At 42.2% G+C, this 25,344-nt stretch overlaps 1 protein-coding gene across 1 annotated transcript; it reads right to left on the reverse strand.

The window, feature by feature from the left end:
• Positions 1–50: 50 nt before the first annotated feature.
• On the reverse strand, positions 51–23,418 carry LOC122436577 (glutathione S-transferase Mu 1-like). The gene is made up of 8 exons (XM_043460406.1): positions 23,084–23,418; positions 22,707–22,782; positions 22,225–22,289; positions 21,842–21,923; positions 21,654–21,754; positions 20,772–20,867; positions 20,575–20,685; positions 51–1,083 (listed from the first exon to the last, which is right to left on the reverse strand). The coding sequence occupies exons 1-8, from the start codon at positions 23,117–23,119 to the stop codon at positions 994–996; spliced, it is 657 nt and encodes a 218-aa protein (XP_043316341.1). The 5' UTR covers positions 23,120–23,418; the 3' UTR covers positions 51–993.
• Between the last annotated feature and the right edge of the window lie 1,926 nt (positions 23,419–25,344).

Below are 25,344 nucleotides of genomic sequence, written 5' to 3' on the forward strand. Positions count from 1 at the left end.
GTGTGCCAGGCAGCAAAATAGATATAAGAGACATAAAGTCAAATAAGATATGGATTCTTTCCTCAGTGACTTTATGGTCAAGCTGGAGAGAAGAACAAGTAAAACACAATTGTAATATAGTAGGGGCAGACTTTACTGAGATAAGTTTTAAGAATGCACATGAAAGATATCTAAAGCAGGGTAAGCTTCCAGGAAAGGGTGACAGAAGCGAATCCTCCAGGATCCCACATCATCAATAGACTACTCAGACCCCTTTCCCAGCACCTGAGAGCCCCCTGAACCATGACACAGAGTACTACGAGCTGACAGGAGGCATCCCATGAATGCTGAATTAAAGAGGGAACCAGGCACGGAAGGGCTCCCCTTCTGCAGAGACCTGATGCTAAGGAACGGAGGTGCATGAAGTGGAGATAGAAATGAACAAGCAAGCCCCACCCCCTCTACACACACATGCATGCCCATCCATGTGGCCCTGCAGTAGACAGCAGAAGAGAAAATGGACACCCTATACACCCAACACAGTCATTCATGACTCCAGGAAGCCAGGAGGGAATAAGACAAGACACAGCAGGTGTGAATAAGGCTTTCCTGGGGATCAGGCAGGCTGGGTGGAACCACACTGGGAAGCAAGGTCTGCACACCAGGCCAGGTCTGGTCTTCAGGGCAGTGCTGGGAGCTCAGAGCGGAGCACTATGGGCCAGGGATCTGGCTGGGCTGCTCACAGCAGAAGCAACCATGGAAGGGAAGGATGGCCTGGGTGGCTTCAGTGCAGGAGAGATAATGTGGGGTGGGGGAGGAAACTTGCTCAAATATGATGGGAAACTGAATCTTTAAAGTAGGGATGGAAAGGGGTGTGGGAGAGAGATAGGGGGCCAAGAAAACATCTAGAGTGAACAGAGGAGAAAGAAAAAGACAGAAGGTTCTGTGTGCAGGAAGGTCCCCCTGGTCTCCAGGGCACTGGCTCCTCACGCCCGTCTCCTGCCATCCAGAGCACTACTTGCTGCCCCACACAGCCATCTTCAAATACACAGGGTGTGGGAGGAAGCGGCTGGACTTCATGTAGGCAGAGATCCTCTTCAGGCCCTGAGGGTGGGAAAAAGAAGGTCAGGCCTCAGGTCTGCTGCCCGAGTAGTGTTCATGGAGTTTTCCCTAGGTTTGGAACCTAGATATAGCCCTTCCATGTGGGGTTAAATATTGGGGGAAATAAAGTCCGCCTGGTATCCCCAGCTCTGCAAATTTAACTTTTCCAATTTCCCGTAATTCAAGTGGTATCTTGATAAGACATCACATATGGAGACTCCACCCACTGCTGGGTGCTAGAGATGATGATACAGGTTTAGAATCTTTATGCCACTATCCTGCAAGATGGGTTCTGCTGTCACCATTTATCAGAAGGGAAACTAGCCACACAGAAGTTAAGGACCACTGTCATGATCACACAATTCATAAATAATATGGCTGGAATACAGCCTGCTCCCTCTCTTGCCCCCTTTCTCTCTCTGCATTCTGCTGCACCCACTTCCTCACAGTTGAAAACAAAAAGAACCAGGAGGCTCACTCATCATCCAGTTATACAGAGTTAAGTCACTACTCAAGGAAGTCGCCCACCAACAGTGTGCCAGGAAGGCAATTCAGGATGGGGGGAAGAAAAAAAGATGAAATATTCTGTGTTTTGGATACATGGTTCCCAGACCATTAAGATGCATCTAAGGAAGAACTCTAATCACCCAAGATTTGCACATACATACACTGAAGATCTTTTCATACATAGAAAAGCACTAAAATCACTAACTAGAGATCCCTGGATTTTGGTGATTAGCAGTAATCTTTTACCAAGATACATAGTTGATTACTCCTATTTCCCATGCCTCCTCCCCTACCTCTTGAGAGCAGTTCCCCCAGAGCTATCTGAGAGGCTGTGTTCTAGGACATAGTACTCAGTAAGGTCCCCAAATAAAGGGAAACTCACTGCTTTGCATTATGTGGGTTTTACTTTCCAGTGGAGAGTTTTGCTGACCACAGAGGGACCCAGAGAAGACTTCATCCCCTCAACAAAACTTTACAAGGATCTAGAACCTTGCTACCTACCAGCAGGGCCCCTCGTGCCGATCCACTTCTCTACATGTGCGTACAAATTTGGATGAATCTCTCATGATCTCAGATTTATCATCTTGGTTGACGATCCTGAATTTTATTCAGTGGTAGATGAAAAGGTACCTCACTTCTCAGTTCAGGGATACTGAGAAAGTACCCAGTGGAGAGACCCTGGGAAGGTTCAGCCTGGGTGAATAGGTCAGGGACTGATTGGTGTCTTTCCTTGAACTGACTGCTTTAACACCGTTGCCTGGAATATAGTGTAAATACCATATGAGAGCTCTTAGATCCATAGATAAGGAACAGAGCTCCTCGTGGCCAGGTATGGCTTTCTCAGGCAATTGAGAAGCTTGCAGCAGTCCCATAGGGAAACCCACTCTTTAAAGAAACTCGCCAATCTGGGGAACGCACACAAAAAGTTTGGCGATCCTAGGTTCCCAGTGCTCACCATGGTTTTAGACTGTCAAAGAGAAAAACTGAGACATGTAAAAAATCTGAAATGACTACAGGTGACAACTAGGAGAGTTAAGCTCATAAACAGCAGAAGGGCTCACCATATACAGTTACGAATAGCAATTTATCCTGACAGACTCTGAAATGGGAAAGCTTTCTAGACAAAAGAAAGAGGAATGACAGATTGCTAACCAATGACTAACATCACAGTCAGGTTTATGTACATTACATATGGAGCTTACACTTGAAAATACTTACTTAATTGGGATAAAGGGCTTCCCTGGTAGCTGAGACGGTAAAGAATCTGCCTGCAATGCAGGAGACCTGGGTCTAATCTCTGGTTTGGGAAGATCCCCTGGAGAAGGACATGGCAACCCACTCCAGTATTCTTGCCTGGAGAATTCCATGGACAGAGCAGCCTGGAGGGCTACCATCCATCCATGGAGTCACAAAGAGTCAGACATGACTGACGATTAACACTTTTACTTAATTTGAGACACTATACCAAAGGAAATCTCAACCTAAAAATCACCAAAATAGGGTTCTTTTGCCATTTCAAGATTGAGGGGTTTTGTGTTTTTTTTTTTCCATGAACACCAAGAGAAAGCAGACTATAAGATCAGCTGAATGGAAGACCTCTTTCGATTGGTATTTAGAAGCTTTTAAAAGAGGAAATGAGGAAGTAACTTCTTACAGAAAACTGACAAAAGATTGCTTGAAATTATATCAGAATTTTTAAAAGGCGCCTGAAGTTGGCCCTGCTCTCCACTGCTCCTCCCTGCTCCTCTAAGTATCTCCTTCAATGCTCTCCTACATGGTGTTCGGCTCTCTCTGAACTTCCTTTTTATAACACCAAAATTGATTCCCATGAAAGCAACAATAATTCAGAAGGGTTGGTAAAGTTGTAATTATTTTGGCCAAAGAAGTTTTAAAAACCTTTTTTTTTTCCCCAAAATTCTGACAATAAGAAAACCAAAGCCCTTCTAGGAGGAACTTGAATCATTTCCCTGTGCCTATGAGATACAAATGTTCTACCTAATCTTAGGCAGCTGAACTGAACTGAACTGATCCTAAAAATTGAGACTTTAAATTGGAAAAAATTCTAAGTCAGTAAACTTTTAGAGAGCTCATATTGTAAACAGCTGTTTTACTGGTAATAACTATGGAAGTGAGTGGAAGTCGCTCAGTTGTATCCAACTCTTTGTGATCCCATGGACTAGTCCATGGAATTCTCCAGTCCAGAATACTGGAGTGGGTAGCCTCTCCCTTCTCCAGGGGATCTTCCCAACCCAGGGATCGAATCCAGGTCTCCCGCATCACAAGCAGATTCTTTACCAGCTGAGCTACAAGGGAAGTCCACTACAGATGGAAAGACCAATTAAAAGGTGGATACAAAGAAATGTAACAGCTAACCTTAAGGACTCCCTTAGTTTAAAATAAACAAACAGGGTTTGTGGTCTCAGCTTCCTCTCAATGGGTCTTAGAGATGCTAATAAAAACAATATGATAACTAATGGTAATTCGGTTAATTAACAAGAAAATAAATAAAAGCTGAGGGTAAGTCATTTCTTCCTAATAATATGGAAATTTTAAAGGGACTGGTCTCAGCAGCATGGAAATCTTTAGATGATCATTAAGAAATGGGATAAATAAAACAGACTTTGATGGGATTAAAACCAAGGTTTTGATACAAAACCTAATGTTCTGTGGGCCAAAGGAACCCTGTATTGGTCACCTCAACATTAAAGGACCTCAGACAAGGCCACTCTATTTATCCCAGTTAAGAAAAATCTTTGTCTGGAAGAGAAAAAAATTACACTGACCAAATTGCCAGACAAACAATTGCTTGGGCAAGAGGCCAATTAAGGTCCCTTGGTTCAACCCTTCACTGGGTACCCCAAAGCCTTTTATACAGAAATGAATAAAATGGCTGGGGGATTAAAAGGGAAGTTTCTGGGACCCCTTGTAAGACCAAGACTTGTTAATAGGGTCCTAAGGAGGTCTATGGTTAAAAGTCTAACTAAGAGTTGAAAGGACTGGGATGAAAATTTATAAAAACTTAATGTGGTTGAATGGGCTTTATATAAGATGGTTATATCTATTTTATCCAATTATATTATAGAAATGTACAATATATTTCACTGAGGAATGCTTCCCATGCTTGAACAGGGCATGTAAATCTACCCCTCAGACAATGTTAGTTAAACATCATAAGGAAACCCACAGGATTACATGAATCCACAGAGTATGAGGGTTTCCCTGCCAGCTCAGATGCTAAAGAATCCACCTGCAATGTAGGAGACATGGATTTGATCCCTGGATTGGGAAAATCCCCTGGAGAAGGGAAAAGGGAATGGCTACCCATTCCAGTATTCTTGGACCTCTCTGGTGGCTTAGACAGTAAAGAATTCACCTGCAATGCAGAAGACCCAGGTTCGATCCTTGGACAAGGAAGATCCCCAGAGAAGGGTATGGCAACCTACTCCAGTATTCCTGCCTAGAGAATTCCATGGAAAGAGGAGCCTGGTGGGCTACAGTCCATGGGGTAGAAAAGAGACACGATTGAACAACTAACACTTTCACTTCACTTCTTCACAGAGTATGAGGTAAAAACTGAGGACTAATATTTAATAAAAGAAATAATAGAGTGGGGTTTTTTGCTTGTATTTTGCCTCCAAGGTTACTATATGTCTTGGCATGTTCCTCCTTAGCTTTATCCTGCCTGGGACTCTACATTTTCTGGACTTGTAAGACTGTTTCCTTTCCCATGTTAGGGAATTTTCAGCTGTTATCAGATATTTTCCCCAATCCTTTCCCTCAGAACCCTATAATGCAAACGTTGGTATGTTCAATATTGTCCCAGAGATCACATAGACAGTCCTCACTTCTTTTCTTTCTGTTTTCTTTATTATGTTCCATAAACTCATTTATCCATTCTTCAGCCTCATTTATTCTACTATTGATTCCTCCTGGTGTATTTTTTCATTTCAGTTATCATATTGTTTATCTCTGTCTGCTTTTAGATCTTCTACTCTTCATTAAACATTTCTTGTTTAATATCTTCTTGGTTTGTGTCTCTGTTCTTTTTCCAAGATCTTGGATCATATTTACTGTCATTACTCTGAATTCTTTTTTGAATAGATTGCCTACCTCCACTTCACTTAGTTGTTCTTCTGGGGTTTTATCTTGTTCCTTTGTCTGGGACATATAGGACATACTCCCCTGCCATCTCATTTTGTCTAACTTTCTGTGACAGCAATTTCTATTCCACAAGCTGCAGGCCTGTAGTTATTCTTGTTTCTGCTGTCTGCTCCCTGGTGGATGAGGCCTGTCAAAGAGGCTTGTGTAAGCTTTCTGGTGGCAGGGACTGGTTCCTGCCCAGTGGTGGGTGGAGCTGGGTCTTATCCCTCTGGTGGGCAGGGCCTTGTCAAGGGGTGTTTGTTGGTTTAATTAATACAGACATGTCAACTTTACTGCACCTAGGTTTGGTGGTGGTGGTTTAGTCGCTAAGTTGTGTCCAACTCTTGCGACCCCATGGACTGTAGCCCACCAGGCTCCTCTGTCCATGGGATTTTCCAGACAAGAATACTGGAGTGGATTGCCATTTCCTTCTCCAGGGGATCTTTCCACCCCAGGAATCGAACCCAGGTTTCCTGCATTGCAGGCAGATTATTTACCAACTGAGTTATGAGGGAAGCCGGCACCTAGGTTTACTAAAAGCCAAATAAGGTCATATGATCTCTTTTAAAAATTTCATCAGCAAGAAAAATAGCTTGTGAGGATGGGTGACTTGGTCTAATTTCTCATGAAACTTTCATGGGTAATCTATAACAAGTGAAGTAAAAAAATACAAGTGGGATAAGAGCTTTAAAATGAACTCTTTAAGAATAATTATGTTTTATGGTATGTCTACTTAAAACTAGTTTCTCCAGATCTTTGATAACTTGAAGCTTTGGAGCTTGACTACATTAAGTTAAATGATGGAAATTTATTAAATAGCTAGATCATTCCCAAGCAAAATAAAATACTGAAACATTACAGAGGCTTCCTCTTGGAGGGCACAAACAAAACCTTGTGCACACCAGGAGTCAGGAGAAAGGAGCAGTGTCTCCACAAGAGACTGAGTCAGACTTGCCTGTGAGTGTCCAGGAGTCTCCAGTGGAGGCCTGGGTGGACAGTTTGGCCTCAGGCCAAACAACAGGGAGGGAACACAGACCCGCCCATCAACAGAAAATGGGATTAAAGATTTACTGAGCATGGCCCCGCCCATCAGAACAAGGCAGAGTTTCCCCAACAGTCAGTCTCTCCCATCAGGAAGACTTCATAAGCCTCTTTTCCCTATTCATCAGAGGGCAGACAGAATGAAAACCACAATCACAGAAAAATAACCAAATGGATTGCATTGACCACAGCCTTGTCTAATTCTGAGAAAACAGGATTCAAGGGCTCTGAATAGAAGCCCTGACTTTGTCTTGTGGCTTCAGGGCCTGAAGGTTTAAGCTCAAGGGCATCCCACACTGTGCAGTGGAGCAGAGACCTACCCATACCCTCTGAGCTGGTATGAAAAGGCAAAACGGTATGACACTGAAAGATGAACTCCCCGGGAAGGTAGGTGCCCTACATGCTCCTGGAGAAGAGTGGAGAAATAACTCCAGAAAGAATAAAGAGACGGCGCCAAAGCAAAAACAACACTCTGTTGTAGATGTGACTGGTGATGGAAGTAAAGGCTGATGCTATAAAGAACAATATTGCATACAAACCTAGAATGTTAGGTCCATGAATCAAGGCAAATTGGAAGTGGTCAAACAGGAGATGACAAGAGTGAACATCGACATTTTAGGAATCAGTGAACTAAAATGGACTGGAATGGGTGAATTTAATTCAGATGATCATTATATCTACTACCATGGGCAAGAATCCCTTAGAAGAAATGGAGTAGCCCTCACAGTCAACAAAAAAGTCTGAAATGCAGTACTTGAGTGCAGTCTAAAAAATGACAGAATGATATCTGTTCATTTCCAAGGCAAACCATCAGTAACACAGTAATCCAAGTCTATGCCCCAACTGCTAATGTCAAAGAAGCTGAATGGTTCTATGATAACCTACAAGACCTTCTAGAACTAATACCAAAAAAAAAAAGATGTCCTTTTCATCATAGGGGACAGAATGTAAAAGTAGGAATTCAAGAGATACCTAGAGTAACAGGCAAATTTGGCTTTGGAGTACAAAATGAAGCAGGGCAAAAGCTAGCAGTGTTTTGCCAAGAGACCACACTGGTCATAGCAAACACCCTCTTCCTACAACACAAGAGACAACTCTACACATGGACATCACCACATGGTCAATACCAAAATAAGATTGATTATATTCTTTGCAGTCAAAGATGAAGAAGCTCTATACAGTCAGCAAAAATAAGACTGGAAGCTGACTGTGGCTCAGATCATGAACTCCTTATTGCAAAATTAAGACAAATTAAAGAAAGTAGGGGAAACCACTAGACCATTCAGGTACCCACACACAGGCTTTGGTATAGTCAATAAAGCAGAAGTAGATGTTTTTCTGGAACTCTCTTGCTTTTTCTATGATCCAATGGATGTTGGCAATTTGATCTCTGGTTCCTCTGCCTTTTCTAAATCTAGCTTCAACATCTGGAAGTTCTCATTTCATGTACTGGTGAAGCCTCGCTTGGAGAATTTTGAGCATTACTTTGATAGCATGTGTCTGTGTGTGTGTGTGTGTGTTAGTTGCTCAGTTGTGTCTGACTCTTTGCAATCCCATGGACTGTGGCCCATGAGGTTTCTCTGTCCATGGAATCTTCCAGGCAAGAATACTGGAGTGGGTTGCCATTCCTTTCTCCAGGGGTGAGGTGAGTACAATTGTGTGGTAGTTTGAACATTCTTTGGCATTGCCTTTCTTTGGGATTAGAATGAAAACTGACCTTTCCTAGTCCTGTGGCCACTGCTGAGTTTTCCAAATTTGCTGGCATATTGAGTGCAACACTTTCACAGCATCATCACTTAGGACTTGAAATAGCTCAGCTGGAATTCCATCACCTCCACTAGCTTTGTTTATAGTGATGCTTCCTAAAGCACACTTGACTTTGGACTTCAGGATGTCTGGCTCTAGGTGAGTGATCACACCATCGTGGTTATCTGGGTCATGAAAATCTTTTTTGTACAGTTCTTCTATGCATTCTTGCCACATCTTCTTAATACCTTCTGCTTCTGTTAGGTCTGTACCATTTCTGTCCTTTATTGTGCTCATCTTTGCATGAAATGTTCCCTTGGTATTTCTAATTTTCTTGAAGAGATCTCTAGTCTTTCCCATTCTATTGTTTTCCTCTATTTCTTTGCATTGATCATTTAGGAAGTCTTTCTCATCTCTCCTTGCTGTTCTTTGGAACTCTAAATTCATATATCTTTCCTTTTCTCCTTTGCTTTAAGCTTCTCTTCTTTTCTCAGCTATTTGTAAGGCCTCCTCAGACAATCAGTCTCAATTTAAGTCTGAATTTGGCAATAAGGAGTTCATGATCTGAGCCACAACAAACAGTGGAAAATTCTTCAAGAGACAGGAATGCCAAACCACCGTACCTGCCTCTTGAGAAATCTGTATGCAGATCAAGAAGCAACAGTTAGAACTGGACATGGAACAACAGACTGGTTCCAAATTGGGAAAGAAGTACCTCAAGCCTGTATATTGTCACCCTGCTTATTTAACTAATATGCAGAGTACATAATGCAAAATGCTAGGCTGGAAGCACAAGCTGGGATCAAGATAGCTGGGAGAAATATCAATAACCTCATATATGCAGGTGACACCACCCTTATGGCAAAAAGCAAAGAAGAACTAAAGAGCCTCTTGATGAAAGTGAAAGAGGAGAGTGAAAAAGTTGGCTTAAAACTCAACATTCAGAAAACAAACATCATGGCATCCGGTCCCATCACTTAATGGCAAATAGATGGGGAAACAATGGAAACAGTGAAAGACTTTATTTTCTTGGGGTCCAAAATCACTGCAGATGGTGACTGCAGCCATGAAATTAAAAGATGCTGTTCCTTGGAAGAAAAGTTATGACCAACCTAAACAGCACATTAAAAAGCAGAAACATTACTTTGCCAACAAAGGTCCATCTAGTGAAGGCTATAGTTTTTCCAGTAGTCATGTATGGATGTGAGACTTGGACTATAAAGAAAGCTGAGAGCTGAAGAATTGATGTTTTTTAACTGTGTGCGGTGTTGGAGAAGACTCTTGAGAGTCCCTGGGACTGCAAGGAGATCCAATTAGTCAATCCTAAAGGAAATCAGTCCTGGATACTCATTGGAAGGACTGATGCTGAAGCTGAAACTCCAATACTTTGGTCACCTGATGCAAAGAACTGACTCACTAGAAAAGACCCTGATGCTGGGAAAGATTGAAGGTGGGAGAAGGGGACAAAAGAGGATGAGATGGTTAGATGGCATCATCAATTCAATGGACATGAGTTTGAGTAAGCTCCAGGAGTTGGTGATGGACAGGTGTGTGCAGTCCATAGGGTCTCTAAGAGTCGGATGTGACTGAGTGACTGAACTGAATTGAACTGACTGTAAGATATTTAGGACTATTAATAAATATGTTTGGTAGCACACTGACAAATTTTTATACAGAAAAAGTGCATGTTTTTAGAAACCAAAAATAGTATTTATAAATTTGCCCATCTACAGAATACTAATCTACAGAATACTAATATAGAATACTAACATAAAAGACAGTTCATAATTGCTTATTTCTTCAGTTCAGTTCAGTTCAGTACTCCATTCCCAATTTCAAGCCAATCTGTTGTTCCATGTCTAGTTCTAATTGTTGTTTCTTGACCTGCATACAGATTTTTCAGGAGGCAGGTAAGATGGTCTGGTATTGCCATCTCTTGAAAAATTTTCCTCTGTTTGTTGTGATCCACACAGTCATAGGCTTTGGCATAGTCAATAAAGCAGAAGCAGATGTTTTTCTGGAACTCTCTCGCTTTTTCGATGATCCAACAGATGCTGGCAATTTGATCTCTGGTTCCTCTGCCTTTTCTAAATTCAGCTTGAACAAATGGAAATTCACGGTTCACGTACTATGGAAGTCTGGCTTGGAGAATTTTGAGAATTACTTTGCTAGTGTGTGAGCAGAGTGCAATTGTTTATGTGATGAGTGTGGTAGTTTGAGCATTCTTTGGCATTGCCGTTCTTTAGGATTGGAATAAAAACTGGCCTTTTCCAGTTCTGTGACCACTGCTGAGTTTTCCAAATTTGCTGGCATATTGAGTGCAACATTTTCACAGCATCATCTTTTAGGACTTGAAATAGCTCAGCTGGAATTTCATCACCTCCACTAGCTTTGTTTGTGGTGATGCTTCCTTAGGCCCCTTGGCTTTGCATTCCAGGATGTCTGGCTCTACGTGAGTGATCACACCATCATGACTGTCTGGGTCATGAAAATCTTTTTTGTATAGTTCTTCTGTGTATTCTTGCCATCTCTTCTTAATATCTTCTGCTTCTGTTAGGTCCATACCATTTCTGTCCTTTATTGTGCCAGTCTTGCTTATTTCTTAGTTTTCATTAGAAACTAAGGTATTAAAGGTTAAGAATTCTAATTAATATACGTAACTAAAACTATTAAAATAAGGAAAAAAACTTTTCGGCAAAGAGGGAATTATAAAGAATAAAAATATGACAACTATATACCAATAAAATGGACAACCTGAGGAAATGAATAAATTCTTAGAAAGGTACCATCTCCTAAACTGAACCAGGAAGAAAGATAAACTATGAACAGACCAATTATGGGTACTAAAACTGAATCTATAAATACAAAACTCCCAACAAACACACACCCAGGACCAGATGACTTCACAGGTGAATTCTACTAAACATTTAAAGAAGACTTAACACCTATCCTTCTGAAACTATTCCTGAAAATTTCAGAGGAACTACTGAACTCTTTCTATGAGGCCATCATCACCCTGATCCCAAAACCAAACAAAGACATCACACAGAAAAGTATACGCCTATATAACTGATGAACAGATATGTAAAAATTCTCAGCAAAATACTAGCAAACTAATCCAATAATACATTAAAAGGATCATATACCATGAATAAGTGAGATATCCAGGGATACAAGGATTTTTCAGTATCCATAAATCAATCAATTCAAACACTATATCAACAAATTAAGAATAAAAACCATATGATCACCTCAACAGATGTAGAAAAAGCTACTGATGAAATTCAAATTCCATTTATGGAAAAAAAAACAATAATAATAAAAGCAGAGAGATTCCATGGTGGTCTAGTGGTTAAGAATTCACTTGCCAATGCAGGAGACACAGGTTTAATCCCTGGTCTGGGAAGATTCCACGTGCCGTGGAGCAACTAAGCCTGTGTGCCACACTACTGAGCCAGCAGTCTAGAACCTACAAGCTGCAATGACGGAGCCACAACTACTGAAGCCCATGTGCCTAGAGCCTGTGCCCCACAGCAAAAGAAGCCACCACAGTGAGAAGCCTGTGTACTGCAACAAAGAGTAGCCCCCACTCACTGCAACTAAAGAAAGCCCATGTGCTACAATTGAGGCCCAACACAGCCAAAAATAAACAATCTTTAAAGAGATACCATTCTTAAAAAAAAAAAAACTCTCCATAAAGTGGGCATAGAGGGAACATACCTCAACATAGGCTATGTATAACAAACCCACATCTAGCATAATACTCAATGGTGAGAAGCTGAAAGCATGCTCTCTAACATCAGGAACAAGACAAGGATGCCCACTCTCACTACTTTTATTCAATATAGTTTTGAAAGTACTAGCCATAAGCAATCAGACAAGAAATAAAAGGAATCCAAATTGGAAAGGAAGAAGTAAAACTGTCACTGTTACTATACATAGAAAATCCTAAAGACACTATCAGAAAACTAGTAGAGTTCATCAAAGAAGCCAGTAAAGTTGCAGGATACAAAATTAATAAACAGAAATCTCTTGCATTCCTATATACTATCAATAAACTATCAGAAAGAGAATAAGGAAACAACCTTTTTTGCCATCACATTGAAAAGAATATCAAAAATATCTAGGGATAAACATATCTAAAGAGGCAAAACACATGGACTTGGAAAGCTATCAGATGCTGATGAAAGAAATCAAAGATGACACTAACAGATGGAAAAATATACCATGTTCTTGGATTGAAAAAAATCAATATTGTCCAAATGACCATATTACTCAAGGCAAGCTACAGATTCAATGCAACCTCTATCAAATTGCCAGTGGCATTTTTCATAGAACTAGAGCAAAAAAAAAATCTTTAAATTTGTATGGAGACACAAAAGACCGCAAATAGCCAAAAGAATCTTGAGAAAGAAAAATGAAGCTAGAGAAATCAGGTTCCTTGACTTCAGACTATACTACAAAGCTACAGTCATCAAAACAGTATGGTACTGACACAAAAGTAAAGATATAGATCACTGGAACAGGATAGAAAACCCAGAAATAAACCCAGGCACCTACTATCAATTAACATATGACAAAGTAGACAAGACTACACAATGTTGGAAAAACAGTCTCTTCAACAAATGGTGCTGGGAAAACTGGACAGCTACATGTAAAAAAAAAATGAAATTAGATCATTCTTTAATACCATACACAAAAATAGACTCAAAATAGAACCAAAGACATAAATGTGAGACTAGACACTATAAAACTCCTAGAGGAAAACATAGGCAGAACACTCTGACATAAATTGCAGCAACATCTTTCTTTATCTGACTCCCAGAATAATGTAAATAAAAACAAAAATTAAACAAATGAGTCCAACTTAAAAACTTTTGCACAGCAAAGGAAACTATAAACAAAATGAAAAGACAACCCACAGATGGGGAGAAAATTTTGTGAATGATGTGACCTGACAAACGATTAGTCTCCAAATTTTATAAACAGTGCATAATGCTTAACAACATCAAAACAAACAACTCAGTCAACAAATGGGCAGAGGACCTAAATAGACATTTCTCCAAAGAAGATGTACAGATGGCCAAGAGGCACATGAAAAACTAATTATTAAAAAATTAAAATCAAAACTACAATGAGATATCACCTCACACCAGTCAGAATGGCTATCATCAAAAAATCCAAACAATAAATGCTAGAGAGGGTGTGGAGAAAAGGGACTCCTCCTATGCTGTTGGTGGGAATGTAAACTGGTACAGCTATTATGGAGAACAGTATGCAAGTACCTTAAAAAGTAAAAATAGAGCTACTATATGACCCTGCAATCCCATTCCTGGGCATGTATCCAGAAACAAAAAAACACTTGATCTGTAGGGATTCATGCACACCAGTATTCATTGCAGCACTGTCTACAATAGCCAAGACATGGAAGCAACCTAAATGTCCATTGACAGATGAACAAGAAGATGAGGTACATGCATACAATGGAATACTCAGCCATTAAAAAGAATGAAATAGGGCCATTTGCAGCAACATGGATGGACCTAGAGAGTGTCATACTGGGTGAAGTAAGTCAGACAGAGAAGGAGAAATATAGTATGACAGCTGTTATGTGTGGAATCTGAAAAGAAGTGATACAAATGAACTTACTTACAAAACAGAAAGAGACTCAAAGACTTAGAGAATAAACTTGGGGTGCCAGGGAGAAGGATGGGGGGATGGAATAGTTAGGGAGTTTGGGATGGACATGTACACACTGCTATATTTAAAAGGCATAACCAATAATGATCTACTGTATAGCACATGGAACTCTACTAAATGTTATGTGGCAGCCTAGATGAGAGGGGAATTTGGGGGAGAATGGATATATATATATATGTATGGCTGAGCCCCTTTGCTATTCACTTGAAACTATCATGACACTGTTAATCAGCTATACCCCAATATAAAATAAAAGGTTTTTAAAAAATGGGCAGAAGACCTAGACATTTCCAAAAAATACATACAGATGACCAACAGGAACATGAAAATATGTTCAATATTGCTAATTATCAGAGAAATGCAAATCAAAACTATAATGACACATCACCCCACACAAGTCAGAATGCCTATCATCAAAAGGTCAATAAATTGTAAATAATAATAGAGGATGGAGAAAAGAGAACCCTCCTACAGTGGGGTGGGAATATGAAATGGTGCAGATGCTATGGAGAACAATGTCGAAGTTCCTTAAAAAACTAAAAATAGAGTTGCCATATGATCCAGCAATCCCACTCCTGGTCATGGATCCAAAGAAAAATCTAATTCAAAAAGATACATGCACTCCTGTGTTCACAGCAGCATGATTTACAATACCCGAGACATGGACCCAACCTAAGTGTTCATCAACAAATAAATGGATAAAGAAGATGTGGTGTGTGTGTGTGTGTGTGTGTGTGTGTGTGTGTGTGTGTGTGTGTACACACAATGGAATACTACTCAGGAATAGAAAAGAATGAAATAATGCCATTTGCAGCAACATGGATGGACCTAGAGATAAAAATACTAAGTGAAATAAGTCAGACAGAGAAAGACAAATGTCATATGTATCATTTATATATGGAATCTAAAATTATGATAAAAATGAACTTATTCCCATAACGGAAACAGACTCACAGACATAGAAAATAAATTTATGGTAACCAAAGGGGAAAAGGGAGGAATGATTAGGAGCTTGCCACTAACAGATACACACTACCATATATAAAGTAAACAACAAGGACCTACTGTATATCACCAGGGACTATATTTAATATCTTGTAACAAACTATGATGGAAAAGAATATTCTGAATTATATATAATTGAAACATTTTGCAGTACACTTGAAACAGTACAAAACTTGAATCAAATATACTTCAATTTAAAAATAAAATGGAAATGTACTTTGTTAAGAGAAAATAAAGTGATTTTGTGCTAAAGCTGATTATTTCTCTTTTTTTCCTTTTTTTTTAAAAAAAGCTGGCTCTTTCTAAATGGGAAAGAAAACGAGAGACAAACTAATATGCATATAGAAAGTTGTAAAAGGCTTGTGAGAAAGAAAAGATAACTTTAGAAAGGAATTCTATGTGCAGTCCAGTCTGGCTATGATTAGAATGAGTTTAACAAAGTAAATAAAGCTCAGTATTAAATGTCAGGTGGTGCAAAACTAGAATCTGATTTTTCTTTCCATTGAGAGGACAAAGTTTTCTTGAAATATTGATCTTTTGGTAACAATGTAAAATGTTTCTTTACCTCTTAAGTGATCTATTATAATTTCACATATTTTGACTTTAAAATCTTTTACTGTCTCTTTGGTTAATGAATAAGTATTTACTGGGACCTATGATCCTACTTTATCAAGTGCTTTAAAAACTTGATATCTTTGACAAACCTTCCCCAAGGTAAATTCTAAATGAAGTTCTTTTGACATCTAACTCACTTGGAATGCTTCAGAGGGCCCTAAAATAACTCAAAAAGAGATTTTTTTTTTTTTTTTTGGAATTCAGCATCAATGAAAGTTTTTATTATATCCAGTATTTTTTTGTGTGTGGGTTTTGTCATACACTGATATGAATCAGCCATAGATTTACACGTATTCCCCATCCCGATCCCCCCTCCCACCTCCCAAAAAGAGATATTAATTACACCTTTCAGTATATTAAGTAACATGGGAAATGTTGTCAAATGAGTTATAATTAACACTTCTAGATTATACTATATAGGTAATTATTATCATATAAAATTACTAAAAGTGTCCTGGCGACTTATGTGTCATAATTCTAGTTATTGTATTAAAATTTTGTATGTCACAGAAATAACCAAATTTCACTGACAGTTATATTGTAATCAGATCATTTGTCTTTTGACATTTATGGGCAGTTATTGTTGTATTCCCTTGGACTGCAAGGAGATCCAACCAGTCCACCCTAAAGGAGATCAGTCCTGGGTGTTCATTGGAAGGACTGATGCTGAAGCTGAAACTCCAATACTTTGGCCACCTCATGCGAAGAGTTGACTCATTGGAAAAGACCCTGATGCTGGGAGGGATTGGGGGCAGGAGGAGAAGGGGATGACAGAGGATGAGATGGCTGGCTGGCATTACCAACTCGATAGGCATGAGTTTGAGTAAACTCCAGGAGTTGGTGATGGACAGGGAGGCCTGGCGTGCTGCAATTCATGGGGTCGCAAAGAGTTGGACACAACTGAACGACTGAACTGAACTGAACTGATCTGATTGTTGTACTCTGATTCTTTTTAAAAGAATGTAGATCTTGAAGATTCATAAAAAGGATGTTTTTACAAATACACATTTCTGGTAACTTTTAAATGATTCCACTGAACTGAGTGAAAAATTTACAAAACTGTAAATGGAAAACCTGATGGCTTAATAAAACTACTAACAAAAAAAAGTCAAGGTCAACAAGGTTTAATTCCATGGCACTGAATGAACTGAATTTATAATTTTATGGCTGTTTGAAATATTGCTGGCTTTTAATCTTTGTTCTCTGGATATGAGGAAACATTTCCTCTTATGCCTACTATAACTTGCAGCAAGTTGAGAAAGTATACCTTTGCAAACAAAGATGGAGTATTTATCTTTTTCTTTCTATCTAATCCCTCCAGCATTTGGCCTCTCCAGCTGGCCCCTCTCTGGACTTGATGGCTTCTCGTGATCTACACTGCAACCAGTTATATTAATCATTGTTTTAATTTATTCTCTCTTTGTTGTTTTCAAATTATTCATGCTTTGTTTCCTTCATTGCTGTACTGTGACCTTAAAAATGTTACTAACTATATTACTTATACCTTAATTATTTTATAAGATTATTGTCTCTTGCATTACCTTCTGTGCATCCAGGTCTCTGATAAAATTAATGATGGTAAACCTCTATATATTGCATATCTACCTCCATATTGGTTTCTCAGGTGGCCCTAGTGGTAAAGAACTGGCCTGCCAGTGCAGGAGACATAAGAGGTGTAGGTTCGATCCCTCAGTTGGGAAGATCTCCTGAAGGAGGGCTTCACAGCCCACTCCAGTATTCTTGCCTGAGTAATCCCTATGGACAGAGGAGCCTAGCAGGCTGCTGTCCATGGGCTCACAAAGAGTCAGACACAATTGAAACAACTTAGCACACACACAGCTCTATATAAAATTCATTGTAGTGGTGCGACTCTAGATACGGGAAGAAGTGACAAAGGGAAACATATCCTGGGTCATAATAGACTAGTTAGTAAGACAGATGATCCAGAGAAGTTTTAGTATATTAACAGTGTCCAGCTGTAGCGTAGAAATGACCTATCAATGAAGTCCTTGTCTGACCTAGAAATGAGCCTTCCTAGCACCATGGGACAAACTGGTGATGAAATGCCTCCCAAACCTTGGTCAAATTTATGGCCTAAAGAAGCTGTAAACAAAAAGAATAGAGTCTCACTCACTACCTGGTTAAGAAAAGGACTAAGCTGCAACCCACAGCAATCACTCACAGACTGTGTGCCTTCAGGGGAGTTCAGGATGGAGAAAACCAGAATGAAACATTCTGTGTTTTGGACACAGGGTCCCCTAGAGAGTTAGGTTGCATCTTGAATGAAGAATTACAAAGACCCGAGATTCACCCATCTTCCTACACATAGAAAAGCATTAAGATCATTAACTTGAGATGTTGGTTTTTTGATGATTAGCAGCAATCTTTTACCAACATGTATATTTGATGATGTCATGAAAAAAATGCACAACCTAAAAGTTGAGAATTATGTTTTATACTGTAATTCTCTGAGGACTTCAGAGCAGTCCCTTACAGCTATCTGAGAGGCTGCTTCCTGGGCTTGAAGAGGTAAGGAAGGAGCCAGGATACATAGGAGCTTTGTAACAAAACCAAGTAGTTGGAATATCAAAAGATTACTGTTAATTAAAGAAAATCAGACATCTCAAGTTAATGAATTTAGCACTGTTCTGTGTATAAGAAGCTACAAAAGTCTGGGCTCACTGAAATCGTTACTTTGATAGGTACCTCAGCTATCTGAGGCCAGTATCCTGTGTTTTCCCATCCTGAGTCTCTGCTGGGTACACTGCTGGGTACGGCTGCAGTGGATGATGGCTAGGTGGTGGGTATTGGGTTTCCATCCTGAATTCCCTCAGGGCCCACCACAGGGAACAACTATAATGCAATGGCTTGATGGCTGCAACATCCTTTGTTTACTGCCTCTGGCAGACAAATTTTTCATTCTCAACTATATGTATTTTCAAGGTGATAATTTATATCTACTGTCTTCTACCTTACCTCTTCATAGCAGTTACTCAGAGCTCTCCAAGAGGCTGTCACATAGGCTACAAGTCCTCAGTAAGACCCCCAAATAAGACTGAAACTCACTGCATTTATATTGTAGTTTTTTACTGTCTCCTCCCCCCACTCCCCAGGGGACATCTCCCTACAGAACAACTTCTTCTCATTCTGCAAAACAATTCTCTTTGTCAGAAGGAAGCTCTTGGCTTCCCAGGGCTTGACCACAGGTGGACCTCAAGCACAACAAAGGGGTTTAGAGAGTAGATAAACAGCTTGAAAGAGACACCAGATCTCATCCAGCAAATCATGGATGAAAGGTGACAGGAGGTGTGGAGCAGCAAGACTAGGCCAGGCCACACAGACCAACTGCCTGGCCCAGGACCTGAGCCCACTCTCACTGAGCCCCAACCTCCCTCATCCCTAGTCCTGCTGCAGCCAACCAAGCAGTGAGACGCTCAGGTGCACCTGTGCACCATCTTCCCAAAACAAACAGTGCCCGAGAGTTCCCAGGACTCCAAAGACCTAGGGCTGCCTGTACCCCACAGCCCAGGCCCCAGCAGGCCACATACTGCAGCCCACATCTGTCCCACATCCTCCCTGCTGGGCAGTCATCCCGGTTCTTGCAAAAATCTCAGGGCAACAAGCCTTGGACCTAAACCAGAGCTGAAGAGAACTGGCTGAGGAAGCAGATTTCATGATGGGGGTGGGAATACAAAACAAGATTGTAGGCTGAAAAACATTGGACTAGAGCTTCAAATTCCCAAATCCATCATAAAGAGACTTTGTTACTCTCCGGTTGGTAGATTGAGGGTGAATGATGAGCTGGGAGGTGCAGACTGTGCTCCTCTAGAACCAAGGTGGCTCCACCCACACCACACAGCTCGGGGTTCCTATGGTTCTCCAGCTGCACTCAGCCCCAGAGGCTGGGTGGCAGGACTATGTGACTTCTGCATCCCCCTATGCCTGACATAGGGCCTCATACAGGGAGGAGGATCGGATCAGTGAATATAACTTAAAATGACGCACTACCCCATCTCTGAGATGGAATCTTGGGTAAGTGGAAGGAAGAAAGAAGGAAGACATGGAGGGAAGGAAAGTGCCCTTCATAAGAGGCATCCTTATAAAATCTTCCCAAGAAGGCACCTACATATGGAAGAAAATCCCAGCACCAATGACATTCCTGGAAATCTCAGTACACCCCTAGAGAGGGAGCCAATAGCCACAGAGCCTTCTGGAGAGCAGGAGAAAATACTGTTTGTGTTTTTACTACTTCAAATCATTTTATTACTTCATATCATATCAAGACCTGTGTCGCAACTCTGCAAATGCCAGCTGCATGCAAACTCCTGAAGATTCTGCTTCATCCACACTTTCCAGAGCTGGGAACCCAGTCAACAAAAGAACCTGAGCTTTTTTTCAATTTCATACAAGAAACAGAGAGCCACTGACTGCTGCCCCTAGAAGCCAGACACTCTGACTGGGAGCCCAGCACAATCTGTACTGGTTCTGCGACCTTCAGAAATTACTTATCCTTTCAGCTTAATTCCTTATCGGTAAAATGGAGAGGATAATCATTCTACCCTGTAGGAATGTTATAAAAGTTAAATCTAACACAATGTATGTCAGCTGCTGAGCAGAGATCTTGGAATAAACCAAGTTCTCAATAAATTCTATTTCTCATTGAAGTTTCAACTAGGAAAGCATCAGAAAGTAGAGGGAAGAGAAGAGAGATATAAATACTAGGAGGACCAGGGGAATTACCTCAAAATGGGTAATGAAGTCTTTCAAATTTGGAAATTCATCCAGACATGTGGGTTCAAATATGCGGTGCCGGTCAAGGACATCATAAACCAGGAAATCCACAAAGGTGAGCTGCAGAAAGACAATGCATGAATGTGCAACAAACTCTGAGTAAGAAAAAATAGTAGTTCTCCCTCCTCTGAAGCCATCCCACTGACCTTGTCCCCTGCGAACCAAGGCCTCTTCCCCAGAAACTCTGAGAACTGCTTCATCTTTTCAGGGATCTCCTTCAAGTAACCAGGCTTCAGTTTCTCCTAGACAAAAAACAGCTGTCACCACCCTCAGACACAGACTCCCTGACAGAGTGCAGGCCTCCCAGAGTGGTGTCTGATCCCAGCTGCGGGTGAGCAGCAACGGCCTCTGACTGCACCTGGGTTCATGCCCACGCTGCAATTCAACCCACCTGTGTTCACTAAACTCCTATGGGTACCACCTCCCATCTGTGAGAGGCGATGGGAAAGCAAAGGGCAAAACCACACTCTCCCTGAACCTGTCACCAGTCAGCTCCAAACACCTGCCCGGGGTCAGATCAGCAGTGTTGTGGGACCTGGTGGAGCTTGGTCCTCAGAACTTAGGCCAATCAACACTAAAATGACTAGGAAAGAAGTCCTACATTCCAGTGTGGGAGCCAAGAATGGTGTGGACACCTGGGAAGTTTCTGGACAGTTTCTGGACAATTGGGGACAATTTGAGAGCCTGAAGGGAAGGAGGGAGAGGAACAAAGTCTGGCCCTGGGCTGCCTACAAGACACACATCTGGAGCCCTGAGATGCCAGGAAGGAGGACCTGGGCTAAGGAGGTATATACCATCTAGGAATTGAATTTCCACCCAGGGGAGGCTGGACTCTTCCTAAGATTGGTGGGAATTAGAATTTGCATTTTATGTTCTGGGGGTTCTGAGAGTCACTCTTGGGACTCTGTAGGGACAAGCTTGGTGGATCAAAAGAACCAAGTGGTTCAAATGGCAAAAGGACCAGTGTAGATGGGACCCTGTCTTGCATTTAAACTCTGGGCAACCCAGCCCAGTAGGAGGGGACTCACAAAGTCAGGGCTGTAACAGATCCTGGCCATGTGCAAGCGGACGTCCATAGTCTGGTTCTCCAAAATGTCCACACGGATCTTCTCCTCCTCTGTCTCCCCACCTGTGGCCACACAACAGAGACTCACCCTCAGCATCCCACTCCAGCCCAGCCCAGGGGAGTGGGCATGTGTTCCCCAGCCCCACTTACACATGTTGTGCTTGCGAGCGATGTAGCGAAGGATGGCATTGCTCTGGGTGAGCTTGTGAGCTCCATCAATTAAGTAGGGCAACTGGAAGAACAACAGGGCCTTTGTTGTGCAACACACAGGAGTCTGTGTTTGGAACACCAGACTCCCCTGCACCCCCTCCCTTGACCAAGGGTAGAGATGAAACCTGGCACTCACAGAGCCTAGTAGACACTAAATAATATGCTGTAAAATGGACACAGAACATCATAAAAGGGCAGGGGAGAGGACCAGGGAGCTGAGAGACAGAGCAGAAGGCACCAGATTCTGAAACCTCTAAGCCGGGAAAGGAAATGGATGGAGACACTGTCCATTTCTTCCCACAGACCCCAGCTCCTGCACCTACATTGGGGAAGTCCAGGCCCAGCTTGAATTTTTCATTCAGCCACTGGCTTCTGTCATAGTCTGGAGCTGTGAAAAAGAACATACAGTGAAACAAATTTCCTGAGTCCAGCCCTCCTTCCTGGGGGACCCACTGAAGAGTCAGAGGCAAAACTCCCTGAATTGGTGGATATGGATTCAGAATCACCAATCTCACAGGGAGCTTTGGGGGAAAGCACACTTGTAAGGATTTGGAACCTACCTGAGTGAGGCTTACAGAGAGTTAGTGCAATACTAACAGGAGCCCATGACTGATACAGGGCCTAGCTATGGGCTCCCATGTCCTTCCTTGGAGGCCAGCTGCACCCTCAAAGGGTTTGGGAAGGGGCAGGCCTCTGCTCCAGCTGGTGGAGGGCAACAGAGGCAACAGGGACAAGGATATGAGCAGCTTGGCACCAAATCAGCATGACTTGGCCAGAAGTCAGGACATGAACAGGATGCCATTACCGTCCCCCATCGAGTACTGTCTCTCCTCATAGTTTGAGTCTGTGTACTCCAGGAGCAGGCGGATGGCATGGGCCAGCTGGGAGAGATGCCAGGACAGAGGGCAGACGTCAGGTCTTGACTGCCAAACTCTCGCTGCTCCAGGTCGCTTCCACACTCCCAAGCCTCTCCCTTCACCACCACCCCCAACCCTGCATGGGCGCCCCCCACCCACCCACCCACACCCACAGACACATGCCAACACCCAGGTAAGATGGTGGGGCTAAGGAAAGGGGCTCTGCTGCAGCAAGCCCTGAGGAAGCTTCTGGTTGAACCAGCCCCACTGCCCGGGATTTCCCCACCCGCCTCCATCTTCCCAGCCCTTGTGGACCCCCGCTCACCCCACGGATGTCCCAGTAACCCAGGATCATGGGCATGGTGCAGGTTATGACGCTCTGAGTGCAGAAGCTCCAGGACAGCTGGACTTGAAACTTATCCTGTGACCCGGGGGTCAAGGCGGGCCTGGCAGCACCAGCCCCTCTTTTCGGTCCCACCCCTGGCACAGACCCTGACCCAGGCCCAGACAGGCAGAGCGAGGACTATTCCTGTCTCTTAGCAGAAGGAATTGGAAGCCAAGCTCTGGGCGCCGAGAAGACTGGGGCCACCTGGGTCGGACTCGCCTGGTTCCTGCCTCGAGTCAGCCCTTGACTATTCAGGGGAGATGGCAGTGCCCTCTGGGAAACAAGCCTGAATCATAACAAGAGCAAGGCTCCTCCCTCTCCACTCCCCTCTCTGGCTCAATTCAGCCTTAAGTCTGGGCTGCAGAGTTCCTGCGGGCTCTGGGCAGCTCTAACTGCCAAGTCTAGGCTAAGAGTCATGCGCCTGAAATGGAGACATTAAATCGGTCCCTGGGGACATTCCTGGTCATCCAGTGGCTAAGATTTCCCACTCCCAGTGCAGGGGAATGAGGTTGGATCCCTGGTCAGGGAACTAGATCACACAAGCCACAACTGAGAGTTTCTGCATGGCTGCCGAACAGCCTGCATGTCTCAACAAAGATCTGAGATCACCAGTGCCTCAACTAGGAACTGTCAAGCCCAAATAAATAAATATTTTAAAAATTGGCTCCTGTTACAGGAAGATCAAGACTCCAGGCCATTCTAATACTCCCCCATGATTTATTAATATAACCCATGATAGCTGCAGTCTTCCAGAACAGAATATCACTGTAACAGGAAGAGGTGAAAGTGAAAGTAGCTCAGTCTTTGCAACTCCATGGACTATGCAAGCCATGGAATTCTCCAGGCCAGAGTACTGGAGTGGGTAGCCTTTCCCGTCTCCAGGGCATCTTACCAACCCAGGGATTGAACCCAGGTCTCCTGCATTGCAGGTGGATTCTTTACCAGCTGAGCCACAAGGGAAGCACAAGAATATTGGAGTGGGTAGCCTATCCCTTCTCCAGGGGATCTTCCTGCCCAGGAATCAAACCGGGGTCTCCTGTATTGCAGGCGGATTCTTTACCAACTGAGCTATCAGGGAAGTCCAAGGTAGGAAGAGGTGAAGAGGCAGAAAAAGGAAATGCAGTCTCTGTGTTTCCCTTTCAGGGACTATGGATGTCCCTGCCATCCTAATGTGCCTAAAAGTAATGATACAACATAATTAATCAAGTAGTTTATGGCCTTACTTGTGAAAAATCCAGATTCACTCACAGCAGAGAGGACACCCAGGTGCAGCTTCAGAGATGTCCTGACAAACAGCTCCATGTTCCTCACATTGATGGGACAGTGATGCGGAGTGTGGTGGGAATGTGACCCAGGGGAGAAGACCTGTCCTCTGTGTAGATGGCTAGAGAGGGTGGCCAGAGAGGGGTGGCATCCTGGACGACTCCACACAGGATGAGTCAGAGTGGCCCAGACACCCTTGACTGCCTTGATCCACAGATTCCAGCCCTCATCCCATCTCCTGACCCATTGTGATTTTAGGTGATCTGTGCCTTAAAAAAAAATTATATTGAAGTATAGTTGATTTACACTCTTGTGTTAGTTTCAGGTGTACAACAAAGTGATTCGGTTTTATATATATATATATATTCACTCTTTTTCAGATTCTCTTCTCATACAGGTTATCACGGAATATTGAGTAGAGTTCCCTGGGCTGTACACTAGGTCTTTTCTGGTTACCTGTCTTATATATAGTAGCGTGTGGGCTCAATGTTCTTTGAAGTCACTCTGTGATCTGTGACCTGTGGTACAACATGCACAAGAATAATGTCCTACCTGCCAACTTTCCTCTTTGAAGGCAGAAATTTATTTCAAAATTAGGAGAATAGGACATAGGGTGGGCTGTGATTGCTTTTCTTTTTTGAAAGGATATTACAAAGTAACGCCTGTAGGAAACAGATGAGAGCAACATTAAAAAAACAAATGAATTTTATAAGTTGAAATACAAAGTTGGTACACGATAAAAAATATGTTTAAAAATAGGTTACACTTTATTAAGATAGAAAGGTCTGGACCAGTGTTCAATAAAGACTGAAATAACTAAGATACGGTATGGAGTGGGGTTTCAAAGAAAGATAGACATTCTCTAATCCCTCTTAAATCACAGACTCAGAGTCTGCTCATCTCTGCTTCGCTGGGGAGCAGGGAGAGTGTGTCAGCAG

Source organism: Cervus canadensis, chromosome 2, assembly GCF_019320065.1.
Source record: "Cervus canadensis isolate Bull #8, Minnesota chromosome 2, ASM1932006v1, whole genome shotgun sequence".
NCBI classification, from domain to species: Eukaryota; Metazoa; Chordata; class Mammalia; order Artiodactyla; family Cervidae; genus Cervus; species Cervus canadensis.

What these genes read in the sequence shown, in the direction of transcription:
- LOC122436577 (XM_043460406.1), bottom strand. Translation starts at nt 23,119, where the DNA reads ATGCCCATGATCCTGGGTTACTGGGACATCCGTGGG. An exon ending in GTTACTGGGACATCCGTGGG is followed by an intron (nt 22,783 to 23,083) that starts GTGAGCGGGGGT and finishes CATCTCTCCCAG; the next exon opens with CTGGCCCATGCCATCCGCCT. An exon ending in TCTGTTACAGCCCTGACTTT is followed by an intron (nt 20,868 to 21,653) that starts GTGAGTCCCCTC and finishes TTTTTTGTCTAG; the next exon opens with GAGAAACTGAAGCCTGGTTA.